Source organism: Sceloporus undulatus, chromosome 2, assembly GCF_019175285.1.
Source record: "Sceloporus undulatus isolate JIND9_A2432 ecotype Alabama chromosome 2, SceUnd_v1.1, whole genome shotgun sequence".
Classification (NCBI taxonomy): domain Eukaryota; kingdom Metazoa; phylum Chordata; class Lepidosauria; order Squamata; family Phrynosomatidae; genus Sceloporus; species Sceloporus undulatus.
The window spans coordinates 269,062,809-269,076,834 of record NC_056523.1 but is presented as its reverse complement, the minus strand read 5'-3'; the positions used below and the strand labels follow the sequence as shown (position 1 = coordinate 269,076,834).

Below are 14,026 nucleotides of genomic sequence, written 5' to 3'. Positions count from 1 at the left end.
ATTCATTATTGAGGTGTAGTGTGTATCCAGCAAACAATGGTGGCACTGACAAATCATTAGTTTCTTTGTGAAATCACATCCATCATCTGGGTAAGTTACAGATTTTTCTTTAAAAAGGAAAAATTAAGATGAAGGCATGCATGCCTAAAAACATACTAGTTTTCAGATGGCATTCCATGGTCAATTTAATTCAGTGAATGCTTCAAAAGAATGCCTCTAAAAACCTAATGAAGTTACTTATTAGACAGAACACATTTAACAAGTCAATGAGTGAAAACTCTGATATAATTTATGTAATGCCTAATTGTTCTGAAGTCCAAAAACAATGGAAAAACTCACAATAATTACAACTGAACTGGACTCTGTTCGAAAATAAAGAAATCCTATCTGACCAGGACATTTTTCCAGCAAGCACAGCAGGAACTAGACTTGCTTTCTAATTGCCTTTCTTCTTCACCCTTGAAAAAATTCTCAATTCTGTATGATGGGCATATTTTAAAATTCAGATAAATTTTTAAAAACAACCAGAAATATGAAGATGGGGGTATAACTGGGCCTAGAGTGAGGTCTAATGTCCAAAGAGAATTGTTAAAATCCAGACTGAATATATGGAACTTTGGGGTACATGGGTTGGTGTCACCTGGTGCAGTAACTCATGGCGTCATCTCCCCCACAGGTCTCTTCCCATACCACACCATACAGAATTCTTAGTACTATTTTCGTATTCATGTTCCTCATAAATCATAATTCCCATACATCATTGAATGTAGTGGCAATAATTGTAACATAAAAAGCTTAAAAATTTTTAAATGATACCTTTAAATTACAATAACATAAAATGTATTTACATGTACATAGTTTTATGTGGTATAAGTGAAAGTTTAGTAAGTCTTTCTCTCTTCAGTGTTTTAAAGGGACACAGGCAAATGCCCCAGCCCATTTCTACTAAAAAGGCAGATATTTGGGGAGCAGTGGTATGATTCCCCCCACTTAGAGTGTAACCTGATGGGGCCCACTCCCTCACTCCTCTCTAGTGTCACCCCTGGGCACATGTGAGAGAACTTCTCCGGTAGCAGTCAAAATGGCTCTCTGACAGTATTCCCTGTGCTAAGATTTCTCAGGTCTAGATTTAAAGCAGAAGTTCATAGTCTTCCTAACTGTAAGAAGGGGTCACATGCACAGACAGATACATAAAATATACACAGAAAAGTGATGGCCCAAGAAAAAATTGAAAAAAATAGACAGTTTTCCCAATTTTTCCCAGACAATTTGAGAAAACAGAAAATTGGAAGACACTGATTTTGGAATATTTTCTGTTTGGATGGTGAATAAAATAAAGCAAGGTATTTGTATACCTCCCCAAAATTATTTCTAAAAACTATAAAACAGGAAGATTTTCATGTAATGCACACTATCTGGTCACAGGAATCCTTGTCTTGGTATCTCTTTCTCAGTTCTTTCTATGGGGATGAAGGTTTTTGTTTGTTTGACAACATAGAAGACCAGAGGATATAGAGTGAATTTATCTTTTTTACTAATATAAATGGTTTCTTCTGTTTTTATTGGAGGTTTCCTGCTCCACTTTAATGAAGTGACAAAACCAAAGAGGTTCCTTACAGTTCAGGACTTTGTAGCTCCATTTACAATAAAAATTAAAATTCTTAAAAGGGAATTCCATATGTAGCTACTGTATGACCAAAGTGGTCTTTTAAAAAACCAAACATGATAATACAATACCACACAAAAGTGTATAACTGCATCATATTATGCATGTGTGGAGGGAGGTTATTATTTGTTGCTGCTGTTGTTTTAATTTGTGTCAATTTTTATGGTAGTTTAATTGTTTTTTTAAAATATATATATATACAGTATGTTGTAAAAATTTTAACTCTGTTCATTGTAACTGTTGCAAGTGGCCTTCAGTTCTGAACTGGGGAAAAGGCAGGATATAACAACATTATCAATAAGAACAACAGGGGTAGCCATGTTGGTCATATACCAAATCAAATAACATCAAAAATAAACCAAACAGTGATGCCTTTATTGGAACAACCAAAATGCACAATATACACGTTGCATGCTTTCAAATCTCCACTGGCTTCTTCATCAGGCAAGGTGTTAAAAACCATGCAGGAGAAAAAAACTAAAGATTTTAGTCATAGGCCTGCATTTTGCTGTTTTTGTTCTTAGCTCTGATGGTATGGAGGGGTATCTCTTTCAGGCTGACACTTGCTCCGTCTGGCCATGTGGCTACTGGGAGATTCTCAAAGTCCAGGAAATTTAACACCCATTTGCAATACAAAAAAGTATTTCCTTTGCAATCCAGTATGTCTCTATCCTTTGTGAGGCCACGGGCCCCTTTGTTAGGCAGAGGATACTGAATTTCTCAAGAAATATTCATGCTTTTGCATCAGGAAAACTTTAGGTGGTAGGTATAGAGATCTTGTAGCAGTTTTGAGACTAACTGAAAGAAAGAAGTTGGCAGCATGAGCTTTTGTAGACTACAGTCTACTTCCTCAGATGCATATATCTTTGAACTTTCGGTGGTGTTGAGGTAAAACATGCCAATGCAATCCCAATTTTAGGAAAAAAATGTTTTATCTTTGTTGGAGGTAGAAACCTCAAAGAATACGGTCCAAGTCCATTGGCTCTCTCTTTTGGATTCCCGTTGCAGCTATAATGCAATATCTTAAAATCCAGAAAACATCCATAGGTAGCTGTGTTGGCTATACTTTATAGCAAATGTGATGCAAACGTGAGCGCACAGAGTAAACTTGGAAGCCTTGTGTTGAAGATAAACAATTGTTAGCTGCTGGCCCATGCCAGGAAAACAGCTGCTAGAAGAAAGGCACACCAACGCCTGGCTTATCTCCATAGAGGCACTTTATTTATTGCAAAGACACACGTGAGAACAATCACCAACATCATCCACCAACTATAAACCCAACAAAAACTGTACAAACAGACATCTGAGCTTATATACACATTTGCCATGTGGCAATCTGGCTCAACCCCTTCCTGTACAATTTCCTGTGCATCTTGGAATATCTTCCCCCTTGCAAAGATGACACAGTATATTTACATCTTGCTACGTACTCTCTGGCACACACTGTGACCTTGGACATCACCTGCTGGTTTGAGTCAACCAATTCCAGGCTTCTGCAAAGTGAATAACCATTTCCAAAATGTTACATCTGAACATTTTCATACACTCTATACCTTAACATTCCCCTCCAAAATGTACAGATCTATGTCATGCCTGTGTGTCAGAGTTGTGTTGTCATGGTACCATACCAATCAGACAGGATAGTTGCTCATGTCTCTCCACTGGCAATGCTTTTGTGAAGATATCAGCCACATTGTCCCTGGTATCTATGTACTCCATTCTCAAGACACCATTCTGGACCATCTCCCTGACATTTTGGTACCTTACACCAATGTATTTAGTGTGACACTTTAGGTTTTCGGTTTCTGCCATGGCAATTCAGAATTGTGAGTCTTCATACACTAATGTTGGTTCTGTGCATTTCTCACCTAGATCTTCCAGTAACTGTCTAACCCATTGCACTTCCCCTGCAATCTCTGATAAAGCTGCAAATTCCGCTTCTGCTGTGCTCAAAGCCACACAATTTTGTTTTCTGCTTCTCCAGATCACTGGACTTCCTGCAAATCTTATTAATAAACCGGTCACTGATTTTCTGTCCATTCGTTAAGATGCAAATGAGCTGTCTACAAAACATTCTAGCCTTTCTAAGCTACCTTGAATAACTAGTTTCCTATTTTTACTGCCCTTCAAATACTTTAACACATGTTTCACTGCAGTCCAATCAGCCATCTTTGGTTCACTAACCTTCCTACTCAAAACACTAACTGCAAATGAAATGTCAGGTATAGTATTTTTAGCAATAAATAGTAAACTGCCCAGCACACTCCTGAACAATTCTGGATTCTCAGAAATTTCTGTTGATTCTGAACTGGCATAACCAGGAATCATTTGGGTTTTTTTACTGCTTTTGCACTCTGCAAACCACATTTCTCTATCAATCTCTCTATCTTTTTCTTCTGGCTTAGCAAACACTTGCCATCTTCAGTCCATTCAACCTCAATCCCAAGGTAAGACTTCAGATTGCCTAAGTCCTTCAATACGAACTTTCTGGACAACTCTTTCTGTACTAGTTGCACCTCATGTTCTGACTGAGCTGCCACGCACAAGTCATCCACATAAATCACCAAAGTGACTCCTGTCCTCGTGTACACACAAGCATCCAAAACACTGCATTTGAGCCCAAGCTTTTCAAGCTCTTCATGGATACATTTGTTCTGGCATCTGACATGGTTTCAAACCAAACAAGACTTTATTCAACTTGTACACCTTCTTGTCACTATCCTTATCAAACCCTAAAGGTTGTTCCATGTACACCTCCTCATCTAATTTAGCATTCAAATAAGCAGTCTCGAAGTCAAAGTGTCTCATAATTTTTCCTTGCCTCGCAGCCAAAGCTAACAAAAGCGTCAAACTCTCTGGCTTCACTGTTGGGGGAAAAGTTTTGTCAAAGTTTTCAAAATTTTGTTGAGCAAAACCTTTTGCCACCAACCTGGCTTTGTACCTTTGCATGCCATCTGGCATTTCCTTCCTTTTATAAACCCATTTGCAACCTACAACTTTGTGGTTCTTGGCTGTCTACCACATCAAACACTTCATTTTCCAGCAAAGACAAATACTCCCTGTCCATTGCAGAAAACCACTTCTCTCTTTCCTTCTCAAGATAGCACTGCAAATCCTGGAAACTATCAGGCTCATCAGCTACCACAGTACAGGCTCTAACACTCTGTACAACAAAATGCTCTGGAAGCTTTCTAACTCTCTGAGTTCTTCTAAGCACAATCACTTTCGTTCTACCACTCTCAACCTCACTCTCAGAGCTAGTTTGAACCTCTGTGTCTTTCACTGTCACATGCTCAAACTTTCTAGTTGTTACTGGTGAGTAAAGTGTAGGTTGTGTTTGTATGTGCTGCTGAAGACTACACACATAAATTACACTCACACACCACTGAGCAATTTGAATTTTCTTTTAAAAGAACCCTGTCCAGCTGCAAGGAGCAACCTTGACAATAACTGCAGAGGTGCTGGGTCTGGAGCTCTGACACAATTCAAGCAACTAGGAAAACCTTAAACTCTCAACATTCCTAAGCCAAGACTCCCAACAGCTGCTCCTGAGCCAGGCTGGCAAGGGGGAAGCATTACCATTCCCTAGGGCCACTCACTCTATGACTGACTCTGTAAAGACTATCCTCTCCTAAGGAAGGAGGTGGAAGCTGAAAGATAGAGTCAGTACCTGGAAAGACAGAAGGCTCAGCAGGTATAAGAGATCTATTACAATATCGTTCCAGAGTACTGAAAGACATGCCCTCCCACATGTCTCCGTTCCACAGTTCTTGGAAAGGGAAATGTAGCTCCTAGCTATGTACTGACTGCCCATATCATAAGCTCAAAACTGTTTGCTGAATGTGATTCCTCCCAATCTTTTTCTGGGTGTAACCACTTCCAGGACTAGACAGTTTGGACTCTGCCACCATTTATCATTCTGTTGTGCTTCCTGTTTAACAATGATCAGTACAAAAAGAGGCAGAAAATATTTTGCAGCTTAATTTATAGGGAGACACACTCAATCTGGGCGATCTGATAAGATGTGGTGGGATTTCATTTTTGTCTGTGCCCCTGGAAATCATGAGATACAGTGCAGTTCATATGTTTGTCCTCTTGTACAGAACTGGGGTCTATGGCAAAGGATAAAAGAATGTGAAGCAAGACAGCAACCATCTCATAAGGAGAGGCAGCAGAGTGTCAGAACTGAACTTTACTTAAGAAGCTCATTCACCACATGGAAAAAGCAGGATAAGCATTAGCTCACAACACAAATTCTTTCCCTGTTCTTTTATAACTCTTTTCCTAGTTATATTTTTCTGTTTACACCCTGATAGAAGAGTCTGTACTATTAAATATTTTAAATATATTTGTTAAACAACCTCCTTAAAAAAATAAGTCACTTGTCTTGCTGATCTCCACCACACACACCATGCTTGCTAGCTTTGTAATACAATTATGTATACAATTATGTATAAGTCTAGAAATTTTAGTCAAAACATTGACCCCCAAAAATGAGTTAACTTATTCACAGGTCAATGTAAGTATTGTACTTTAACTCTTATTTTTAAAAAAGGAATCATCACCTGGCGAAAGGCAAGCGCACAATCTCTCCTGGAATCACTGACTCCCCTTCTATTCTCTCATCCATCCAGCCTTTAGTATGAGCACAAACATGCCTGATGGAATTTTGTAAATGTTTTGGCATTGCCTTCCATTGCTTCATCCTTTAGATACTTTGTTCATACCTCTAAGTTTTACCCTTGACTTATCCATGGGTCGTGTTAAAATCCATAATTTTGGCCCCAAACCTGCCCTTGACATGAAGTCAACTTACAGACAAGTATACAGTATATGGTAACCCTTGTCATGATTCCACATTGGAAATTAGGCAACCAAGGTTAGAATGCTTTTAACCAAGATTGGCTGTAGAGAAATGCAATATGAAACTAGAATATACTGGGCTAAGGAGAAGAGGTATGTGAATTGGAATACACAGTCTCACCACTCACACTCACAGTTTCTAACCAAAGTTCATTAGTTCAAGGTATAAGTTTTTAAAAGCATGATCTGGAGAAAGTACACAAAATATTTTGTATCTTTCTTCTTTGAAATACTTCCCTAAAGCATTCTTGTCAGGGCTTGACATTACTTGAGTGCTGTCAAGCTGTTTGATATCATAAGCACGATAGTAAAGTCTCATTTAAAAGCCACAGCAAATCAACAAATCAGTCACCAGCCTTTTTACCACAAGCACTGATGTTGCCTTTCGAAAGCTTCCAGATCTCTATTCATCTTCTTAAATGTTTGAAATAATTTCAAGGCGCTTACAGACAAGTTTATTATATACGCATAAATTATAGTAAGTAGGACAGTATTTCTACGCAGTCTAAGACTATGACTATAGATGGTACAAATAAAGTCCTATTCTCCTATAAGAATGGGACAATCCATGCTCAATTTTAACAGACAAATTAGCAGTGGACATGGCATCATCATCTCTTCTATAAAACTCCTCTTTTGTGTTTCTCAAAAGAACAAATAGTATTAAGAAGACATGTTAGAAACCATTCGAACAAAGACGAAGGTTTTGCTATTATATACATTTAAACACAATCCACATCACATTTGCTTAAAAATAAATCTCACTGTATTCAATGAAATTCATTCTTTGTAATGTGTTTAGGACCAGGTACTTAATAATCTTTGTAATCAGGCTACAAAAATATAAACTTACATCTTTTCCCAGAACTCTAAGTTCAAACTGAGATTCCTTGAAGTGGACCTTTGTAATTCTTGGCCTAACAGTTAGAAAAAGATAAAAGTACCACAGATTAAATAATAGAAATATTATATGACACATGAGGAAGGGTGTAGTTTTCTAAGAGAGACAGCTAAACAGTATTTTAATAAATAAATTCTATCCACTATTGAATGAACTCTGAAAAATCTAACTCTAAATAACATAATCCTGAAATCATGGCAGGCATTAACAGTTGGAATACAAGTGGAAAAGGTAAATCAGTGGACTCTTTTGGTTCTCCATAGCAGTTTTATCAAAAATGCCTTCTCCTGAATGAAGCTGCATTAGAGATTGCTCCTGATAAAATGTTGCAGGAACTATGCTAACTACAGACTGTTTTTCTTTGCTATAATAAGTGTTAAAAGACTCATTAGAACAGGTGTGGACAACTGTATGACCCTTCAGCTGTTGGTGAAGTGCAACTTCCATCACCTGTCCCTTTGGTCTATGCTGGTGAAAGTACATGGAAGTTGCAATATAATTCTGCCTACTTCTTCATTAGAGAAGGAATTAAATACACTCATTATGGGGTTGTGTAGACTGTCTATTAAGACCATCCCGGGGGGGGGGGGGGGGGGGGGGAGTCAAGGCATGGCATCCATACAATGCACACCCCGCCTCTGCCCCCATGGCAGCATGACACCACATGCTGTTCCACATGGCACAAGGCATCACGGCACTCCTCTGGTGCTATGTTTACACAACGCAGCCCCAAAGAAGCACCTTAAAGCCGTGACACCACAGCCTTTCCAGGATGCAAAAAGGAGCTGCTTTTTGTGTTTCCTTTTTGCACCTGGAAAGGCCAGATCGGGGCTGCAGCATGCAGTTGCTGTGGCCCCAATCTGGGGATGATGGAGTGTCCTTCAGAGACAGTTTGCACAGCCACTTGGTGAGCAAAATATTGTGAAACTATTGTTTCCAGATTGAGATATATAATTATGAAGCTATATGAATAATGTAAATATTTTATAAACAGAACTTGCATTAATAAAGAACACAATGTCTGGCATCCTGCTTCTGAATTATGATGGCATAAATTGGAGTTACACCATCCCAACACTTTTTGTGGTCACTGCAAAGGTCCAGATCTTCTATCAACTGTGAAACAGAAAAAAATCATCCCCCAAACCTACCTTTTCTCAGCTGCAACCCCCTCTCCAAACAAACCCAGCCATTTTGTAGATGATGGGAGTGGAAAAACAGACAAGTATTCAGTTAGATTAACATGCTAGATAAACATGATATCATGCATGGGGACCTCCAAATGACTCCGGGGGGCCCTATAAATGCCTGTCACTATGTATCTAGCTATAGAAAAATAACTGGATGCTTGTCTGCTATTCCCTTACACTTCCCAGCTCCATCAACCAGGAAATAGTTGGAGGGGGAGGCTGCAGCTAAGAAAGGGTGGGTTGTGGTTTAAATGGAAGAATATTGTAGTTACATCTTGTAGCCATATCTGCCAATGCAGGGTTGTGGCCATTATTTCTTAAACCCCATTATTTTTATATGCATACTTACCAAAAATACTTTCCTACTTGCTTTTTATTCTTGTATACAACCACTCCTACAGGAGTTAATCCTAGAAAATATTCGGATTTGTTTTCACCCTGGAAAATAAAGTTAATACTACACATGTAAATAAAACATACTTTTAGAGAGGGTTCCCTCTTTTTCTTCCCTGAATGCCCCATTGTGGAGAGAGAGAGACACTGGAGAACATTTCAAAGCTATTCAGCTGCCAAGGTGGTCAACTGAAAGCAGATCATGCATTATAATACTTAATTCGTTTTTTTAATTCATTAAATTTGTGTAAATTTAAGGAATTTTCAACATGAATATAAAACAATAGCCTCTGCAACTCTGAACTACTAATTATCTGCCATTTCCTGTTACTGTGAACTTTTTAAGGGCCTTACTCAGCTTCTTGGTTTACTTTCATATTTCCTGCCTGAACATATCCTTTGTAATAAACTCCTTTTATCTTGTAATGACACTTAAAATAAATCCTTTGGATTTGTAATCCATATTATTCTTCCAGCACAGTTAATTGCTTTTTATATGGATATGCAACCACATTATTTCTCGGAAAGTCTCCTTAATCCATGCTGTTCCTAACTAGGTATTCATGTCCATTTGAACGTTTCTTAGAAGAAGAAGAAGAAGAAGAAGTGCACTGACTTATTAAAATACTGGAGTTATTGTGTTTTTGATATCAGTCTTCCGTAGTCAATTCAAGTGGACAGTTGTCCAGAATCCAAAGAACTGCATAGCCAGGTCCATATATTCAAATGGACTGAGCTACTATGCTCTATGGCAAATTCCTTTTGAGACTGAAAGGAACTGCAAACGCAATTTGTGGTTTGGCATTTGAGCCTACTGTTGAAAGGAAACAAGTTAATATAGTCTCAGTAGGTAAATGGGCTTTAAGCCAATTCCTAGTCCAAACTAAGTAAAACTATTGAATCAATACAGTTTACATAGGTGTTGACTATCAGCAACTGATTTAATGGATCTATTACAGTTTTGAAAGCAATTGGATTTAGGTCATAATAAATTCTTGTGTGTGCCTAAAGTACCTCTCAAGAAAAAGAGGGAACTGAAATGTTCATTCTCAACTTCGGCTTTCAACTTCTACTTGACTGCTTAACTTGACTTTCATGATGGGAAGTTCCTTCACTGAACCCAAGAGTAACTGTACTTTGGCACAATGCCCCAAACTTTAAAACATTACCTTTCAGACTACAGCTCACAGAAAATCCCCAGGCAGCATGGCCACTGGTCTGGTGAACACACTTCCTGCCTTCATAGTAAGACCACTTCCAATCTAGTCTGTAATTGTATGTGAAACATAGTTATCTATATCTAACTGCCCACCATGGAAAGCAGGGGGCCAGTCCTCACAGTAAGAATATCATTCATGTCTTGTCCTGCACCAAGCATCAATTCTTATTATATGGGTTTATTTAATACCATCCCTTTAAAGTTTCCTCCCCTTTCCAGAACACTTGGGTGTACAAAAAAAAAGACACAGGGAGCTCCTGGATCTGCAGGTAGTCACACGCACACTGCTGGCAGGGTTCATATTTAAAGTCCAGGAGCTTAAAGTTGCATGTGTTAAGCTTGAGTGCCCACAAAAATTAAGGGATTGTGACAACAGTCAGTAAAGCTACACAATGTATGCCTTTATTTTTAAACAATATTACTCACGTAGACAGGATGAAGATCAACTCCATACATTTCAAGCGTCTTTGCCACACCTAGGTAATTCAGTTCTGCCTCAGCTGGAACTTGGCCCCTGTTTAATATAACAATACTACCTGTGTTTATTCAACACGGAGGAATTTCTTTTTTAAAAAAATACACTCGTGTGGCTTCCTGGCAAAGGTGAACGATATTGACTTATCTCTGATTCATATGTTTCCCACATTTTAAATGCTTTTACATCATTTTAAAATACTACTGTTTTAACAGAATAGTTTATTTAATAGTGTTTAAACTGTTTTCTACTACTATTATTAGTTTTTTAATCTGTTATGAGTCAGCTTGGGTCCCCTATTGGGAGAAAGTCAAGATAGAAACAAAACAAAACAGGAAGTTATCATCACACCACCCTTTTGGAAGGAGAGAAACTGCACAAACAGGGTTTTTGAGAATCTGTGGGAAATTGCAGGGAAAGTGACTCATAGTCAACAATATTTGCATGGAGAAGGGAACAGCACTACCCTTGGTAAGAGGAACCAGTCATTCTTTCTAAGGCTTAATGCAGGTAGGTGTTCTGCTGTTTTATTGTACATTAGCCAGTAAGCTATTAGGTTTTTGTCTAAAGATGTACCTTTAACTTAACTATTACAACTCCAAAATATCCCATTTAAAAAAAGATTTACAGAACAACCAAAAACATTGTTTACATTCTTGTACATAGTTACATTATTTGGAGGTAATGACCTTTAGCATTTTCATTAGATAAAGGACGTTTTGCACAACTGTGTTGTCATTAAGACAGGCTGTAAAGTGGTTTGCAACTTTTTAAAATTTCTAAACATGACAGTGAAAAATAATCAAAATTGTTATGACTTTTGATGAGAAGTCTCCTTCTTTAGAGGCATTAACTTTTTTAAAAAAAAGACTTAGTGATATAAGACTGAAATACAAACAGAGCAAGTAGGTCATTATACTTTCACAATAGGCTTGCAATATTTCACAGAGGCATTATAGAGATTTAATTCATTAATATGCATAGGTTCCATAAAGAGGTTCTCTTGCAATATTACCCCCACCCCACAGCATCACTTTTCTCTGCGCATGTGTTAAATACAGTGAGCCCAAGCCCACGCCACACACAGGCTCATTGTAGGCAGCTTCCAGCTTAGTGGAAGGCCACCAGGAGGATGGGTGAATGGCATGCACAGCGAGCACAACCCCCATTATATCTAATGGGGCTCAAGCATATGTGCTTTTTGCCTTATGCAGGGGGGTCTGAACGGATTCCACATGTAAGGCAAGGGCGGACTGTAATATCAAACACCCTCAAGGAGCCTACCTAATCTTACCGATCAGGATACTGAAATTTTCACACGGGGATAGTACAGGAATAAAGTGAATTGCTCCTGTCCTTATCCTGTCCTATTCACATTATCGTGCCAAAGATTACCACATACAGCATAATTATCCCATTCTTCTTTCATCAGTCAAGTGTAATGGCCCCGTCATTTGGTATTAACGGAAACTTCTGTTAATAGCAAATGACAGGGCCATTACACTTCAATGACAGAGAAGAATGGGGTAAACGCACCGTATGTGGTAAATCTTTCGCGCGATCACACAGTAGGACAGGATAAGGACAGGAGCAATCCACTTTGCTCCTGTCCTTATCTTCCATGTGATAATCTCCTATATCTGCTCAGTCTGAAGAATGGCTCAATTCACCAGGTCGCTTCCTACATTTAATGCACTCAGATTCTAAGACACAATAGTGCCAGGAAGTCAGTAAGCTTTAAAAAGTCCACTTCATTTCTGGGAAAGAAGAAAGCTTACAGACAATGTCAAAGTAAAGTCATTCTTCTATTATGTTCTAAAACAGAAATGTACAGCTTGCAGCACCAGCACCTTCCTGTGTACTGCCTCCCTCCTCATCTGGTCATGTCAGCTGCACAGAGAATTTCTGCTTCTTGAGTTCCTAACCCTGCTAGCTAACACCAGTCTTAGTGGAGATTGCTTGGAAACATGCTGAGATGGGGGGGGCAAAATGAAACATGTGTGGAGAAAGCATGTGTGCACACATGTGTAGAATGCTTGTGAGTATGTGCACCATGGGTTGGTAGCCCTTGCTTCCCACAACTCACTATCATTCAAAAGTGAAAAGAATGAAACACCTTGACTATAAAATATGGAATCCATTATATATTTCTGTATAATTACATTTTGTAATGTAAATTGTCATATAAATTTTACAAATGTGTTACCATAACAACAGATCGCAAGCATTTGTGTTCTTTATCTCACCAGATGTTTTCCTTTTTACTCCATTCTTACAAATGAATTTTATTCTTCATTTCTCTTGCCATATTAAAAATGCTGCACATCAGCCATCACTCTTGAATACAGAGACTAATCTCCCCAGTGTTTCACAACTTCTACAAACACTGACATTCTGCATGTAATCATCTTATCATTTGGCTCTTTCTCTGCTCATTTAGTTCCACAACCCATAACTTATTCACTGACTCATTTTCAAATATGCTTTTCTTTCTCACCTTTTTGATTAAGAAATGTAAAATTCTGCCAAAGTATGCTGATAGATTAACCTTATCTTGACTATTATGAGTCCACTAGACTTTTGTAAAGTCGCTTACTGCTGCAATTTCCTCCTTTATTTCTATTTCTCTCTTCTGGTAGGTGTTACGTGTTTATGTCAATGGAGTTAAATGTCACTTTGTCTTTTTGTATTTAACCATTCATATCATTTAAGTGCCTCTGTGGAACCTGAAGACTGCATAGCATATGTCAATATAATATACTGGATTATTGGACACAATGCCCTAGGCTTAAATGACACTTTAAGACATAAACTGGGTCATATATACTCTTCTTTAGAAAGGAAAAAAACCAAATTCTGCATACAGCATATTTAAAATAGCAAAAACTAGTTCTTCCCCTTTTACAAATGCACTCTTTCTGAAATGAATTCTTCTGCATAACATTTCCTTTGCAACACTAGTTTATAAAACTAAATTCTTACATGGTGTTTTGTGTATCCGCTCTATAGAATCTTCTAATTCTTCCTTCTGGTCTGGACAAACCGATATTCTGAAACGTAACCTGCAGTGTGCTTGTACGGGTCTAGTCTCCAAGCTCAGCTACACAGTACACATAGAAAAAGGTTTTCAATATCTCGATGGTCTGTCGTTTCCCAAAATATTTATTACTCAGCCTAATTTTTAGGATATGTATGACAATGGAAATCTGGGATTGAGGAAAGTGGAAGAATTGCCTTCCAAGAAAAAATGCAAAGTAATGACATTCACTACCATTTAGCCTAGAGGACAGAATGATCTAAAAATTTGGTCATGCCAAAA

General features: G+C 38.2%; 1 protein-coding gene across 8 annotated transcripts in view; it reads right to left on the bottom strand.

Annotated features, from left to right (window-relative positions):
* Positions 1–14,026, bottom strand: part of EPB41L4A (erythrocyte membrane protein band 4.1 like 4A) — a 125,256-nt gene that overhangs the window by 40,556 nt on the left and 70,674 nt on the right. For all 8 annotated transcript variants that reach the window (XR_006101788.1, XR_006101787.1, XM_042448165.1 and 5 more), the window contains 3 exons: positions 10,659–10,746; positions 8,970–9,058; positions 7,383–7,446 (listed from right to left, as the gene is read on the bottom strand). Coding sequence is in view for 6 of the 8 variants with exons in the window: in XM_042448165.1 (XP_042304099.1) it covers positions 7,383–7,446; positions 8,970–9,058; positions 10,659–10,746 (241 nt within the window). In the remaining 2 variants the exon portion in view is untranslated. The remainder of the gene's footprint in view (positions 1–7,382; positions 7,447–8,969; positions 9,059–10,658; positions 10,747–14,026) is intronic.